General features: G+C 30.7%; 2 protein-coding genes across 2 annotated transcripts in view; both read left to right on the forward strand.

Annotated features, from left to right (window-relative positions):
* The window catches only part of LOC119676796 (muscle-specific homeobox protein tinman-like), a 6,980-nt gene extending 3,627 nt beyond the window's left edge, over window positions 1-3,353 (forward strand). The window contains exons 3-4 of the mRNA XM_038088055.1: window positions 2,016-2,815; window positions 2,966-3,353. Of these exons, the coding sequence (XP_037943983.1) occupies window positions 2,016-2,815; window positions 2,966-3,321 (1,156 nt within the window). The 3' untranslated portion in view covers window positions 3,322-3,353. The remainder of the gene's footprint in view (window positions 1-2,015; window positions 2,816-2,965) is intronic.
* A 13,216-nt stretch (window positions 3,354-16,569) lies between these two features.
* LOC119676797 (homeobox protein bagpipe-like) overlaps window positions 16,570-17,617 on the forward strand; it is a 1,224-nt gene continuing 176 nt past the window's right edge. Inside the window, exons 1-2 of the mRNA XM_038088056.1 lie at window positions 16,570-17,104; window positions 17,262-17,600. Coding sequence (XP_037943984.1) covers window positions 16,594-17,104; window positions 17,262-17,600 — 850 coding nt within the window. The 5' untranslated portion in view covers window positions 16,570-16,593. The remainder of the gene's footprint in view (window positions 17,105-17,261; window positions 17,601-17,617) is intronic.

Here is a 17,617-nt window from a genome sequence, read left to right on the forward strand (position 1 = left end):
ATTTAATTAATAAAAATTAATTGTACGTGGTATACTATCCCATGTTAGGGTTATATCTAACCTGTATATTGTCTGGAGAATTTATTAAAATAAGGTTGAATGAAGGTATTCAATTTTATCTTAAAGCACATATCAGTGTCTTTGTCTCTGCCAGACATTTAGCGAAGGCGTATTCGATAATGACTTTGTATTATATTTTTGTACCGTAAAACATTTTGGAGTAGAATTTTTATTTATTTACTTAAGAACTAGAAGAAAAACGACCACAACGTATAAAAAAGTATGGGGTGTATTCTATTATAATTTATATATATGTATATATTATATATGTGATTTAGCAGAATATTCGTATAGAATATTATTTAACTACCACATACCATAGAAGAAGTAGAAGAATAATAAGAAGAATTTAGACCGAACTCTTGTTATTGTATTATTTTGTGTACGAAGAAATAAATATTACTCAGGAAAGATATAATTATTACTAAGAAATGATATAGTTATGAGAAGTAAAGTACAGTTTAGTAATATTTCAAAATACTTGTAAGATATTAAATATATATATTATACAACTAACTCTACTCATTTGACTTTTGTGAAGAGTAATATGTTTTTTTTGGAAGGTATGTATCTTGTTGGACCCGCTAGCGTTTCATTGGGAGTGTGAAGTGACTTTGATATTTAGTAAGTAGTGCTGTATACCTATTTGGAGCTATATAGTTTGGTCGCAATTTATGTTGCTTTAGTTTTATATTAGGATGGCTAATCTAGTTTTATGAAGAATTTCAATGTTTTATGTATATTTTGAAAGAGAAATTAATGGGCTTTAAATGCTCCAATATTTTTCATGCTTTTGGTCTTCAACATACTAATATGAGCATAGTATCAGGGATATGAACATTGAGAGTTATAGTAAGTGATTTACCAAAATGCTATAAGCTGAGGCTTATTTGATCTTCAAAAGACTATTTTAGAAGTTCCTTTAATTGAGTTTTTCTTAATAAAAATAATATTAGTAATAATAATATTAATAATCTACTAGTGATCATATAAGCAAGAGATATAATGTAAACATATTTAAGTTTATTTTTGTTTCTTTTAATTAATATTGACTTTTAATAGTTAAAAAAATTTCCAAAATAATCTTATATTTCTTCTTCATAATAAATGAAGATTGAATAATTTCACATGATGGGAAACTAATCAACCTGTTATCTTCCCTTCGTAGGGTTCAATACGTTTTTTAATTCTCATTATTGAATATTAAGGTTTACCTAATCTTGTTATTTTATTTATTTTTAATCAAACTAACTCACGGAAGAAATATTGTTCTGTAGAAAATAAACGTTATTATAACCTTTGTTCAATAGAAAAGAAATAATTTAAGGCATAAGAATATCCTATAATAATATCCTATGCAAACACACAATTTGAATATATGGTATGCTTGCAAGATGAATTGCATCCCTGAAAGGATATTTTTTCAGTTTTTATTTTCTTTTAAAATTCTGTCAAATCACACTAGTGCATTAATAAGAAAAATTATTTCAAAACGGATACGAGCAAAAGGAAGCCGTGTTGGGCGCCTTCGTCCTAGCAGAGGCTGTGATGGCTGCAATATGAATTCTTTTTTATGCCAGTTTTGTGGATGGTCAGGCAAAATCGTAGAGTTGCAACTTAAAATTTGCCTGGTTAGCACATGTGCCTTACACACTATAATCATGGAAGTATGGGTCTAGTCACTGCGGCATGCTTAGTGTTGTTAATTCTGATGAGGCATGAAATGATGTCACCACAAGAGCCTAAACTTATAATTAGAATTTATTTGAAATTTTTGCAAGATATTAAAAGTGTATACATATATAGCAAAGACACCCTGCCTATGTTCAGGAACTGCAGTACTTGGTGTGTGCCTAGCGGCTACATTTAGCCCTCTGTGCGAACATGTGTGAAACATTAATTTGTTTGTATGACATTGTTTTACTTTAATTTTGAATTTTTTTCTTTAATTTTAGTAGTCCGTTACATCCTTCCTCAGCACAATATATTAATGATTATGATGAACAGCAACGTGTTGGTTATTCGCATCAGGAATCTGTAACAGCAATTCTTCCACATGGTCACCATATAACTCCTGTAGCAGCGATGTCGCCTCAGTACTATTCCAACGAATTTACACAAACTGCACATTCACATTCAAATGGTTTGAGCCATCATCCAGCATATGCAACTACAGCACTACATTCGCATCATGCACAGGCACAGGCACAGGCACAGGCGCAGGCACACCATACACAACACTATTATCCGCCATACAATTCATCACATCAGTTTTATGTACCGCCACCACCACCACCTCCGCCACCACTTGTTTCAGACTCAGCTTCTTCTTATCCCGCATCTTTTTGTTCGCAAACTGGCCAGCATTCTTCTGCTTACAATTACAGTTATGGAGTACCTGGTGGCACTCCATATGGCAATTCACAAGCAAGTGCTCATGCATTAATAAAGTCTGAAGCACAATCACCTCAGACTGAATATATATCAACGCCCTTTATAACGCCTTCTCCTACCTTGGACTTAAATAGTTCCGCTGAAGTAGATGTATTGCACGTAGCAGCAGTTCAACAGCCGGCAGCTTCGACAGTCAGTTGTAAAAAACTATCAATGGCAGCACAGTCCGTACAGAACTTACTGGAAACAGCTAATAACTCGGCTTCACTACGCAGCATATCCAGCGGAACTGCTACGGATATAGTGCACAATTTCGACCAATGTACGGATGGTATTATATCAGACGTCCAAAAACGTACCAGTAAGTAGAGAAAGATTAGAACAGTTTTTTATTTGTGGAATTAATTAGAATCAATTAGTTAATATTATTTATTATAATTAATAATATTATAATTAGAATTAATAAATTAATTTCTATTATAAATAGTATAATGTATATATTATATAATAGTATCAATGTATATTTTAGAAGATAACACGCAAGTGACATCATCACGTTCAGAGTTACGTAAAAATGGAAAGCCACGTTCTAAGCGTAAACCTAGAGTTCTCTTCTCTCAAGCACAAGTACTAGAGTTGGAATGTCGGTTTCGTTTGCAAAAATATTTGACAGGTGCTGAGCGGGAAGTCATTGCACACAAATTAAATCTGTCGCCCACCCAAGTAAAAATTTGGTTTCAAAATCGTCGTTATAAGTCGAAGAGAGGTGAAATCGATGGCGACATAGTCATAGCATCCATGAAATACAAACCAGAGCATATGGGATCACATCAAGCTCTTATGTGGAACGAAGTCCATCATCAGTGACAGAAGCGTTGCTTTATATAGTAAGGCCAATAATTATTTTCAAATCAAAAATTGCAAACACAACGAGGTACCTAATATATTGACAATAATTGAATAATTTTATTAAAAGTTTTTATTATATTAATTTAAAAAAAAAATAAGAATCATTATATTGTATATACTCATAGAAACATGTGACAATAACTAGTTAAATAAAAAATAATTGAAACAAATTTTAAGCGCGAAATTATTTTAATAGTTCTGGTTGCGTTCTATAAGACCCGAAATAAAGGTTACTAGACATTAAGAGCGTGTGAAAAAAAGTAGAGTTTGTAGAAAATAGAGTTAGAAAGATTTAGTTTCACTTAAAAAGTCTTTTTTATACAAATAATTTTTAGATTGGTTTCAGATTTCATATATAGTATTGATTAAAGCCTCCAAGACGGGCTTAGAATCTTTTTACGAGAAAACTAAAAAGTAATTTTAAATTTACTTTCAATTCCAAGGAGGATTCATTTCACATCTGAAAATATCTGCACCAGCTTTCTTGTATAGTACATATATGAGTATATAGCAGATATATGCAATATTCGTTTATGTAAAGAAAGATACAATCATAGACTTATTCAATCATATACTTATATTAAAAGGATTAAGGTGTTTATGTTGATTAGTGTAGTGACGGCCAAAATAGTTAAAAAGTTGATTAATCTTTTCGATAACGAGATAAGACGCTTATGGATTTATTTGTTTCCGATAATATTGCATTCGTCTGGAAATAATTGTTCAATCGGAGACAGTTAAAAAGTTTATAGCTTCATAGAAATAAAGTAGAACCATATGTTCCAGATTCTAACAGAATTTCAGAACATAATATTTAAAAATATTATAAAGGATCACATATATTAAATATGTAGAAAAGATTTTTTTAAAACACATCGGCTTTCTGTAGAAATAAGCACTTGGATTATAGCAGTTCTTTTGTGCTGTCCTATGGCCTTCCTTGTCCAAAGGCATCGAGAAACAATAAATTTTTCCAAAAATACTAGAGAGGACCTATGTAGGAAATTTTTATAAGATATTCATAAGATGCATGACTCTCAATGGAACAGAGAAATTTGACTATAGTCAATTGTTTATACTGGTTATATTATTTTTGCCGGTTGCCATATCTTTAAGCGGGAGTCTTTCTTGTTTTAAGGTTTCAATATACTATATATTTAAACACTTTTAGAATGTTTTAGTGATAAACTTAATAAGACTTACTTAATAAGATCACAGAAAATAGTATGGAGTCAAATTTTTAATCTGACTAGATTCAGGTTCAGAGCTATCGCTCGAAAATCTTATTTTGTGACATTGTTTTTTACATGTAACATTTTGACCTAACATATCATGGAGATGAGATGATGGAGATGATTTTGTAAGTTGAAAAATTGAAAGCATAGAATTAGGAACACATATGGTTATGGATGATAATGGCCCTCACATATCTATAAAAAATATAACGGGAAATTTTGCAATAAATAGATACTTCCATCATATGCTTTTGATATAAGGTAGTAAAAAAGGTGTAGTTTTCAGTTTCCAGTATTGAAATACTTGTGGTTTAAAAGGATAATATAATAAATTTTAATATGATTATTATTTTTATAACAACAACACATTCTTAGCTCCGGAATTTAATAAAATTCTGGGAAATTTTTTGGCAAATGATGGTACCTCCGTAGATCATTGTTTTCTTTTAGAAAGTCTGACACTTATCTATTACTAATTGGCAGTAGGTATACTTTAATGGCTTTGATAATCTCATGCCACCTGGGAACTTAAGATCTATTAAGTTTATAACTACTACCAAAACATAACGTTGAAAATATATAAATATGTTCCTTTATTCCTAGACTTTCTATTCTACAATCTACCTAACCACAATTTAGCCTAACTCAGATTCAATTTAGCCCCATTTAGTGAGCAGAATTGAAGTTGAATGAGTGGGCGTGTTAATTTAAAAATGATCAAAATTAGAATTATTTGCCTTCTACCGTTCATCGTGGAGTTCAGGCAAATTAATTATTTGTCTGCCTATCGCTTCCATTAGCCAGCAACAATTACATCTGCGATTTGTTGAGGTTGTCTAAATACACGCATCCGAATTACGTATGTGTGGTTTGCTGTTGTGGTCGCAATATAAATCAATTTTTATCAAAACGATCTGTTTTTACTTTTGAATATTGCCTTGCATTGTAATATTAATTCAAATCTAAAAGAAAAATAAAAATAAAAATAAAAATAAAAAATATTGAAAATATGTGAAACCAAGAAGAAATATTGTACATATTTCCTCTTTGAAATGCTCTTGCCTAAAGATGGAAACAACAAAGGTTGCTTTCATTTAGAATGGCATTACGAGTTCCGATATGAGTAGATAAAGTGCTCCAAATGCAACTGTAAATTTAAACATAAATAAATGAAAATATACTTTATCAGACATTTATGACAGCGAATGAGTTGAGTGGAAGGGGACTGGTAGTGGGAATGGGAAAGGGAAGGGAAAGGCCAAAAGCGGGAATTGAACTCAGTGAGGAAACGTGTATATGTATAATGGAGTGCTCACGCGCTAGTGGCATATCAATTACTAAATAAACATGACCGTTCGTCTTCCTTAAATCGTGGATGCCCCGCAAGGGCTTTGTTGCACTTGTTCTTGCAACACAACATGCAGCTGATCACACTTAATTTTTTTTTTGCGTTGATGTATAAAGTTTCATTATTGAGTTTTCTATTTGTTTGGAGTTTTTATAAGGCATTAAATTAGCGAGGGTAAATGTCAATCAAAGCCATTCAAAAATCTGGGGGCAAATCTTTTGACAGGCTCGGGTCACAATTGCGTTAAGTTCAACCTTAAAAAACTAATCCAGTAAGTAGGTAAGTGAGAGGGAAAGATTTCGTATAACAAAACGCCTTGGCACAAATTGTAGGCAGATCAATGACTACAGAACTAAATTTATGTAAAATTACATAAAAACCGGCTCGAGGCGTCATTAATTATGCATTAATTTAGTGCGCATCTAAAACTATTTTTTAGTTGTACTCACATATGTTTGCGCACGCCTGCCTAATATCTATTAGCAGAGAACCGGGAATGTATACATGGGCTGGCAATTGTTGACCGCAGTGGTCGAAAAACGGATTCATATTACATGTCTCGTCAATGACTTTGAATTATTTACTACCTACACCAACTAATCCCAATTACACACATGAGGCATGCAGCATGCGACATTCCGCACATGTACAGTGAAAACCTTCTTTAAGGATGTGCATTCGATTCCGGAATATTTTTCATAATTTTGTCTAGACTTAAGGCTCTTATCGTCAACAGTAAAGTAAAGTAAAGTAAAGTATTTAAAAAAAAGATTTTTCTTTGATTTGATTTGTTTTTAAATTAACAGTATTTTTATATTTTTATATTTTCATACATATATTTAGTTTTCCGTTTACTTACTCTTATTATAATATTACGAATGTTATATCGAAAATATGAAAAAAATAATTATGTAAAAATATAGCACTGCTCTATGCACTTTTCCAAATCTGTAACAGATAATTTTGTCAAATTTTTTTTGGATTTTAGTCTTCCAAAACCTTAACATTCAGGACCAAGTGCAATCCTACAATCTAAGGTATCTATCAATGTCTAAACATAACGCTGTCTGAAATTAGTTCAAATGTATCTAATTTTTTAATGCATATTTAATGGATTTACAACTAAACATTGCATTATCATTTAAATTTGTTCTCTCCATTATAACAGAATTCGCTGCTCCAACACAGTAGTCATTGTAGATTGTAGATATCAAGGCTCATCAAGGTTTTCTTCCCATGGAAAAAAGGAAAATGTTTAATCGTTGTAAGAAAATCGCAATACGGGCAATGACTTATAGTATCAGTTAAAACCTCGAATGGTAATGAATTGTGAGTTGAAATTTCTTACCCACCTATTTAGGTGATCCGTGCCTTTATTCCATGCTGAGGGTCTCTAGTCTTGTAGTCAAATGCAAACGAATTTGAGTTGGTCCCTCAACTTAAACAATTTACGGTTGAGTTTTTATTTTCACAGTAGTCTTCTTCTTATGACTGCTGTTTCAAGTAACTTTTTAGTGCAGCATCGCTCCATATTCAAGATATGATATATCTTATAATCAAATAAGCGATACCATTTGATGGTAATTCGAAGAACAATGTCAACGTTGTAATTATGTTTGTGAAGAAATTTTTACATATAAAATCATAAAGAAGACATAATTTCGATTTGTCGGGCAAGTTTACTTCACAAAGCAGGCCCTTTAAGACATGAGGCCGTCGGCAGTAAGATATTATTAAAAGTTGATTTATTTGTTTATATTTTATTTCACTTCATTATATGTGATTATATCTGAAATTAAATATAATCTGATCTGATCATATACTCGTATTATTGATATTACCTAATTGTACGGAAAAAAATATACCAAAAAGCATTATATAAGAAAGATGTTATCTGATCTGATCATATATTATTGATATTACCTAATTGTATGGAAAAAATCAACATAATATAATAAAATATATAAGTAGTAAAACCTTGTCCAATCTTCAGTATTTTAAAATATTTATTTGTTAGTATGATACTAGTTTTTATAGACTGTTAATAAATAGTTTTTAGTTAAACTAAAAATTGATAGTTAAAATTTTCCGACCCATCTGACTCTAATAATGGAAGTTTTTATTAGTTTAGCAAAAATATGTGCATATTCATTAATATCTTACACACAAAAGCCAACTTGAGCTCAAATAATGGCCCGTTGTTATACCCCGGATTGGCGTTGCTAATATACAGACCAGAAGAATTCTCAAGCGAACCGCAGAGGTAAGAGTACTAACAATGCTAAAATGCGCGACTCCCCCATTCAAGTGAATCAACTTAATAACTCTATAAACTCAGCTAAGTCCTTAATTTAAAAGAATGACAGCTCTGTCTAGTCGATAGGAAAAGAGGCCCAAAGTTTTTTAAGCTCTTGCTGGCCGTAAATAGGCATGGACAGGAAATGAGTACTACTTTTTGGAGTCGCAACTACGAAAAAATTCATTGTAGGGTACTTTATCTTGATGTATTAGAGTGAAATTCAACAGATTTAATGTTTTCTTATGTCTCTTGGGTTTAACGTAGGCTTTGCTGTAGCAGGTGATGTCGCCGTTGTCCATGTTAGGTAGGTAGTGCTGCCACTGGCAAATGTCATACCACACAGTGATATTTTATAGATGAAATGTTCTGTTTGATAAATGTCACTGAATCAGTGTTACTAAATCAGAACAACGAAATGGAGAATGTCTTCTTCCTAAGTAGCGTATATAGCACGAAAGTCGGGATAACCGGTTGTACATTTTTGTAATAATATATTAACGGTAGTTATCGACGTCATCGCTGAACTTGTGTGATATGTAAACAAATGAAATATTACATAACCGCCGGTTTCTTTTTATACTGCACCAGTATTGCCTTAAATTTGAGTTCAAGTGGAAAATTTGTCATAATGCCGTCTTCTACTGTGCGCGACAATGAAAATGAAAAATGTTTTTCCTCAATTAGTGTTTGGTGCTACAATTAAAAGTAAAACAAAAAAAATATATATAAATGAAAACAAGAAACTGAAACCACTAAATGGCGCTTAGAGTCAAGGCGCCAATGCCATAAAATAGTTGTGTCAAAGGATCAAAGACGGAAAAGGCGCGTTTGAATGCCATGTTTGGAAATTCGTTGTTCATTCTCTTCTAGGTGGTATCCTTTGAGCATAACATTGAGCGTCCTTTAAATGTTTATAGGCTTTAGATTGAGTTCTGATTGAATAGGAGCCAATAATTGTCTAATTTGTGCCGACAGAGGGTGAAGACCTCATAAAACAGTTTTGCTTTTCTGGAGTAAAAATTGTAACTCTTCTTTTTATGTATAAAAAATTCTTAATATATAAACAATTGTCAAATTTGTTGAGTTTCATAAATAAACTTTTATTAACGAGAAATTTTACAACTTTAACACTCTTGAAGGCATAACGCGATCTTTTTTGTTAATAAAATTTAGAAAAAAATCTTTTGTGAATTCTTCAAGAATAAAAAAATTAATAAAATGTCAAGTGGCTCCGCTGGTTTCACTTCGATGGAAGTGACATTTTATCAACAAACAAAATGAATTAAATTGACTTTTATTCTGCTTTGATGTGGGAACTTTTGTAAGCAAATGACAGGCTACACAGTAGTCAGAAAAGAGTGCGGACTAATTGCCGCGAAAAGATTTATTTCCATCAGTTAAACGATTTGCATTTAAAAGTTTTGAGTATTTCAATACGATATGTTATGTTCAAGTCATAAGATAGTCCTTTCTTTTAAGAATATTTGTTTTTTTGATAATCCAGTCTCGTTTGTTCAGATCAGCATATATGAATCACAATTAGAAGCGAAATGTAGTGTGATTATATCCCATTTTCCTATTTAATTTTTATATATTTTGATACCCATTTGTTGGGGTTTAACATTAGTATTAAAGAAGTCTTTTAAGATCTCAATTAGAGTCGCCGACTATCACTTTAAGGAGTTGTAACTAAAATGATATCAAATCCATTCAGATATAATTGATTTTTTGAGTAATTCCTTCTGGAGTTGAGACTGTACAGATTACTTCAATAATATTATTTCTGATAGATGCACATATAAGATGAATTCATAAATTATCTTAAATTGAACTTTCCTTTAACTGTTTTGACAAGATTATAGGTGATTCATAGCTACCGATTGAAGCTAATTTTACATAATTTATTGAATTTAATAAAAGTACTGCTTTGGAATAACAATAAATTCCAAAAACGAATCTCAGAATGGTTACAGATTCCTCGGGAATGTATGCAGATCTGAGGTCAGTTATTGCTTAGTCTGATAAAGTGATAAACAATAATCCAGTCAAGGAGTTGAGAGGGATTATGAAGAAACCTCGCAGTTAATAGAGAGGAAAAGTGCTCAAGTATTGACTCAACTAGCCTCAACATAATAATAGAGATATAATCAAGTTAAGGTAGGTAATACTTTAAAATTTTAAAAAGGAAGTTTAATTTTCTAAAGACTAAAAGTTAAATAAATGTACTTTATTATTTTTACGCATCATTCAAATTTATTTAAGTCGTAGCTGGCTTTCAAACAAAATTCGTAAAAGGACAGAACGAATGTTTTCCAATAACAATTCCATTAATTTCGTATTACATGTGTTCATATAAGATTTTGTTAGTATCTTGTAATTCATTGAAAATCTATAAGAATAATATTTAAAATAAAAATTACAATAATTCTTCTAACAATATGTAATTTTATTTGAAATTTGCAAGATATATAAAAATTTGTAAAAAAAAGGTTTTTATAGCATCCCTGTTCATTTTTACTTCATTATTAAATACACACACCAATGTCAGTATTTATCACGAATAAGAACCATTTTTTTTATTTCCTTTACGTATAGGTGGCGCAGTAACTAGTTTTTGCACACAAATTTATAAACTCCATTCTTAAATTTGTTTTCTGTACTCAAACTAAAATATTATTCATTTCTAAGCACTTTTTAATTACTTTTTTATATTAAGTTAAGAGTTTGAGGGTGAAGTTGTTAATCAAATTAAATATATATGCAAGCATCTTGCGTTAATAAAGTTTGTGGTGCATTTCTTCACTAACTGATTTTTCAAATTTGTAAAACACTTTTGCATATACATGTTTTTTGTGTTAGATGGCGCACTGAAAATTCTGTTCCAATTAGACTTTGTTAGACTTTGTTTTTTTTATTATTTCTCTTAAATTTGGTAGAAGACACGTTTTAAAAAAAAATTCTATTAAAAAAAAATAGTGCTTTCCACAATAATGATAATAATTTCTCAAACATCAATCATCAACTATTTAAGTAGAAGTAATGGCATTGTCATATGCATTTTCTCTATAAGTATCTAGCACTGGACTTTAGAAGATATAAGTTTATTAGGAAATATTTTTCTGACAGTTTGTCGAAATATATGCTTAATTCCTTTTTTACTTTTTATAACTTAAGGTATTTTGCGAGACATCGGTAATTGAGGTCAACGGAAAATTATCTGCTGAGCTGTCCTTTCTTCACTAGTTTGGACTAGATTGATCTTGAGAACTGAACTAATACTCGACCTTATCTATATAGATACGTCTTATTTGATTGAAGTTCTTTGATGTCCTGTAGCTCGGTATATGAGAAAAATATATCCTTATTATTATAATTATAACAATTATATATTATTATAAGATATTTATCTTATATATATCCCACTTCTACGATTTGATTATTTGTTTGTTTAAGATTAATCTTCAAAGTCAAATGAATTTGAAACGAAGCATTTCACACCTACATATTCCAATCATTGGTGTTGTAAGAAAGCTTGGCGCAGTAGCTCCATAAAATTATTTCTGTTATCGCAAACAATTTTTTATAAAACACAACATACAAAAATCGTTATTTTAAATAACACATATTTAAATAACAGTTTTTACTGAAATATATATTTTGTTGTATTTTTAAATTGCCTTCAAATTATTTATATTTATATATGTGAACAACTTATTTGTCTATCTAGTTTTTAAATTTTGTATTTGTAGAAAATTGTTAATGCCCTTGATGAAATCAAGGAGAAAAAATGTGAATCTGAAATCACTTGTTATAATAATGGATGAGATTGTTTGTTTGCACAAATTATTAACGTGAAGCTATCGAATTGCACGAATTCCGCTCCTCGTGACTCCTTCGAACTTAAGTTCACTAGGACATGAATAATAAAATCTTGTGTAAACACTTGAAGTGGTTTTTGATAATCCATTAAATTGAATTTAATATCGAGAATAACAAGAGGGATGAGTGTATAGAAAAAATGCCTTAATTGAAAAGTATAATTCATCATAGCCTTAAGTTTGATTGAATACAAGCGATTAATAAAAAAAAAAATAATGAAAATATGAGTTAGATTTAGTAGTATTTCATAATTAAAATAAACAAAAAAAATGATTTAAAAGTTGTAAAAATTAACATTGGGAAAATAAAAATTACTTTAATATGTAAAGTATTTAATCACTTTGAATGCAAACCACACGTAAAAAAGGACAAAACTCTCAAGAGCTCAAGATATTTACATTAAATCAACACCAAGAGTTCGTATCTACAGAATTAAAAGTAATGTAATTACACTTGTGTACCAGTTTTATTATAAAAACTGGTCTTATGACTGTCACACGTCGAGGACAGCTTGCGTCTCAACAACTTCCTGTAAATATCCTTTGTCACGTATCTATTTGCTTGTGTTCTAGTGTTCCACATCCCAACACGAGTTCCTAACTAAGCGACGGAGTAGTACTCATGGAAATTGGTAACTAATTACTCAAGTATTATTGAAAATCATTGAATTGAAAACATATAACGAGCTTAATATCAAAAATTGATTGAGCACACTTCGCAATTTGACCACAATTCTTTTGAGCTTAGCGATTTCACCCCATTGTCCTTGTGGTGGGTAAACTGGCGTAGTGGGAAACACAAAAACTTTTAACCATTCAAATGGTAATAAAATGATTATTTTGCCCGAAGGTGTAAAAAAACAATAAAAAGCCACAATGAATAACTTAAGCAATAACAATACATACACGAAAAGCAAAACAAAAAAAAAATAGTACAAAAAATTACGCCTTGTTCCATGTACAAATTATACAAAAAAAAAACACTAACATATTCTTATACAGTGTAAGAGTATAACAGCTTTTGGTTTAAGTGTGCTTCTGAGAAGTGAAGCGTGCGGGACAGATTTTATAAATTGAATTGTAATATTAATTTCATATTACATATATATTTATTTAATATAAATATAATTTATATTTAATTAAGAAATATTTTTATAATATTTAGTATTATTATTTTTTATAACAATTTTACACTCAGTTAAAATTTTATTTTCTTTACATTCAAATATATGTACATACTTATAATTTACCTTGTAGCAAACAAACTACTGTGCTTAATACTCATTTTATATTCTCATCGCACACATGCACACATACTTATGCGTTTACCATTTTCTTTCAATTTCAGCCAATAGAAACGATTTATGAAGTGAAACGCCAATAGTAGCATCTTAAGACATTCAGTGAGTGTTTCTTCAAGTTGTTTTGATTTTTAAAAAGATTTTTAAGATGAAAATGTTCAAGATTTGGCGCCAAGAATGCAAAATGTTTACATACGTTAGATTTAAAAATAACTAGTATATTTAATATTAAATTATTAATGATTTGTAAAAATAACCTATAAATTTCATACTAAATTATTTATGATTTGTATAAACTTCTTAAAATATTTGTTAATACATAAAATTGTCTTAGAGTGAATAACTTCAATGCCAATATGAACAATATGAAAACAATATGAATACAAAAATGTGTATGAAGCTCATAAATTAAACGAATATAATCGCAATTTAATTACACAGGAAAGTAACTATTATGTAGGTTAGGTTGAAGCGGCCTTGTGCACACAAGTCCAATTGAGCTCAAATGACGATCCGTTTTAATGCCAAAGGTTATCGTTGTTACCTCCAGTTAGTGTACCAACAACACCGAAAAATTAAAGTTTCCCCATTTAAGTTAAAGAAAACCAACATGATAAGTCCATAATTTAGTTCAATTTTGTAGAAAAACAGCTCTGTCAGATCGGTAAGAAAAGCGGCCCAAAAATTTTAAATCTTCTTCTTGTCAATTATAGAATTATTGAGGTGGAATACTGACAAGTGAGGTGGAGTACAGTTTCTTGGGGGTTACGTTCCCACGTTGCATGATATCGAATTAATTAAATATTTCTATTTTTGTTTAATTATATTTGATTTTAATTATTTAGTGTACCAACAACACCGAAAAATTAAAGTTTCCCCATTTAAGTTAAAGAAAACCAACATGATAAGTCCATAATTTAGTTCAATTTTGTAGAAAAACAGCTCTGTCAGATCGGTAAGAAAAGCGGCCCAAAAATTTTAAATCTTCTTCTTGTCAATTATAGAATTATTGAGGTGGAATACTGACAAGTGAGGTGGAGTACAGTTTCTTGGGGGTTACGTTCCCACGTTGCATGATATCGAATTAATTAAATATTTCTATTTTTGTTTAATTATATTTGATTTTAAATAAATTTAGGTTGTTTAAGTAATCTTTTAATTTGAACAGTGATGTTCTCCTGATTTGTTAATTGTATCAACTATTTATTTAATATAAATATTTAATATATAAAATAAAGGACATCAAATATTTTTAATACTTCGCATAGCCAGCGGTTGGTAATGCTCTGAATTTTGAATTGACTTCCTACATTTCCAAACTATAGAGAAGTAATGATTTTCACAAGAGTAGTAAATTTGGGCTGTTTGGGTTTTAGATACTCCGTAATGTGATATAGGCGGCTCATGGTTTTGCAAGCTGTATTTTGTATCGTCAACAGCGTTATAGTCAATAGAGATGTTACTTTCCAAGTAACAAAATAAAATGGTTTTCTGAATCAAAGAATCATTGATAATAAAAACTTGTGGTCTTTAATTTTTTAATGCCAGCGTTTTGTTTTCTCGATATTTTTATATAGTGCGATACAGACTATCTTCTATACTATTTTTTGAGATTTTGGACCGCATTTACTTTTACATATATGGTATTCATTATTGTCTGTAAGTAGCGCATTATAATCTCTATAATCGAAAACGCTTAGATATTCATTGACTTTTTATAACAATTTTTTTTGACCGAAGCAACAAAAAGTAGGACACAATTAGTTGGATGCTAAATGAGAGGAAAAAATACACAACGTTTTCTTATTCTATTAAAGGGAATATCAAGTAAAATATATTTAATAAGCAGGGTGGAGTTAAGGTCTCTATATGATTACTTTACAGGACACTGCAGCCTTTGATATGACTTAAATAAGTTGGAGCCTTTTGAAATTTATGTTTCTCGTCTTCGTGATAGGGACATGGAAAGTTCGAAGAATATTATTTGCAAATATCCAGCTCTTGGCAGACAAAAACTTAACTACTTAGCTGACATTGTTAAGTTTCCACATAAATTATGGAACATCAACCCTTAACTGTTCAAATTTATAAAACGCCTAAACATACAAGGTTAAGGATCAAAGCTATCCATAACAGATCTTATCAGATCACAGTGCATTTTGGATTTTAATAATATTAAGAGCTACAAAATATTTGATAAAATGCTAGAGTTCTGAGCAATTTATATATATATAAATCAAAACAAAGATTATTGTTGTTTTTTTTATATAAAGTGCTTAGATTCACATATACATATATTTACAATAACATATTTAGTTAATAATATTTTATAGTTCTATTGATAAACACTATTTCTAATACGTAATGTAAATTATTCTTAAACAGTACCTACTAGTATCCGTCCGTAAATTGTTCCGTCGTCATTTGTCAATAATATTTTTAACTGTGCTCATATAGAGCTCTTCAGTATTTTTAGAACATTTAAAGTATATATAGTATATATCAGAGCACATCCTGTTATATTTCTTAGAAAAAATTGTTTTATAAACATTGAGAAATTTTAAATATATTTACACTCAACTTCCATAATATTATATTGTGTGACCCAATTTTGTGTTGGAGGTGCCTGATGTAAACAAAAAAAAGGATATATCTCGAAGAATAATCGCTTTAAATAATTTCAATTTGAAATAAATTTAAATGAGAATACAAAAAGTGAATAGAGAATACAAAATTCACCACAAAAAAAAACAAAATTTGTTTACACTCATAAATCACTTGAGTAACGCTAAACATTAATAATCCAAATCCACCAACCAAACTGAAACAATGCATGAAGTAAATGTGGCCATTAACCAATCCTAACCACCACCAACACCACTACCAGCATCTGTTTTGGATTGGGAAAGAATAAGAAAAAGTACTTGAGTACCAGAGCAATAAATACGAAGCGGCGAGGCACTTGTGAGCGCGCACACTCTGCTGATGAGCAATTAGAGGGTACGTCAATGATCCGTGGTATTTAAAGAGCAGGAGCAGTGGTGAAAAGTCGCATTCGTCTCGCATAGTTCAATCCATAGAGACTTGTACGCAGAGTACTCAAAAAAATAGAGTAAAATAACAATTAAAAATATTCAATATTCAATATTTATTGCTACGGCTAAGTAAAATGTTAACAAATATGGAAAGTGCTAATAGTGCTATATCGGGACTCAGTAAAACACTCACAACCCCATTTTCTATAAATGATATTTTAACGCGAAATAACAATACACTTAATGGTTCGCATTTAGAGCATCGTCGTTTATCCGGCGGTTTGGAATCTGAAACGGATCTTTTGTCCATTAAAGTGAATCGACGAAAATCGCTTGAGGAAAACAATTCCGAGAATTGTTGTCGTAACGCGGGTGACATAAATCTTTATAGTAAATTGGCAACACAGTGTGCTATATCGCCGCCGGATCGTGTGAATCACAGTCGCGAAATTAAAATGAATAATGTGGCAAGCAGCGAATACATTCAGTATTATTCTGCCTTGGATAATAATAATCACACCGATTTTATGCAACACAAATTGGGTAATTTTTTTGGGACTAATAGCAATGTTCTAAATATGGGGAATGGAAATAATCGTGATTGTCATCCAATCGATATGAGAAGGTGCACAAACAATGATTCCGGTAAGCAACAGCTTCACAATATTTAATGTAACTCTAAGAGTAAAATATAACTGCAATACATTACATCGTTATTTAAATTTGTTAATTATAGTCACTATATTTGCGAAATAATATCTTTTATAATTTTTATTATTTCTATAATTTTTGTTATTTACAGACTGTGATTCTCCACCACCAGCTATTTATGGTGTTGGCACTAGTGACAGTTCACTTACCGATGAAAATTCTGCTATTAATCGTAAGAAGCGTTCACGTGCCGCTTTCAGTCATGCACAGGTTTTTGAACTAGAACGGCGTTTTTCCCAACAGAGATATCTAAGTGGACCTGAACGTTCAGAAATGGCCAAAACCTTACGCTTAACTGAAACTCAAGTTAAAATTTGGTTTCAGAATCGTCGTTACAAGACCAAAAGAAAACAAATTCAGCAACATGAAGCTGCGTTACTGAGCGCTACCAAACGTGTGCCCGTCCAGGTTTTGGTAAGGAGTGAAGATGGTAGCGCTGCTTATGCA

The sequence above is a fragment of the Teleopsis dalmanni genome, chromosome 2, assembly GCF_002237135.1.
Source record: "Teleopsis dalmanni isolate 2A chromosome 2, ASM223713v2, whole genome shotgun sequence".
NCBI classification, from domain to species: domain Eukaryota; kingdom Metazoa; phylum Arthropoda; class Insecta; order Diptera; family Diopsidae; genus Teleopsis; species Teleopsis dalmanni.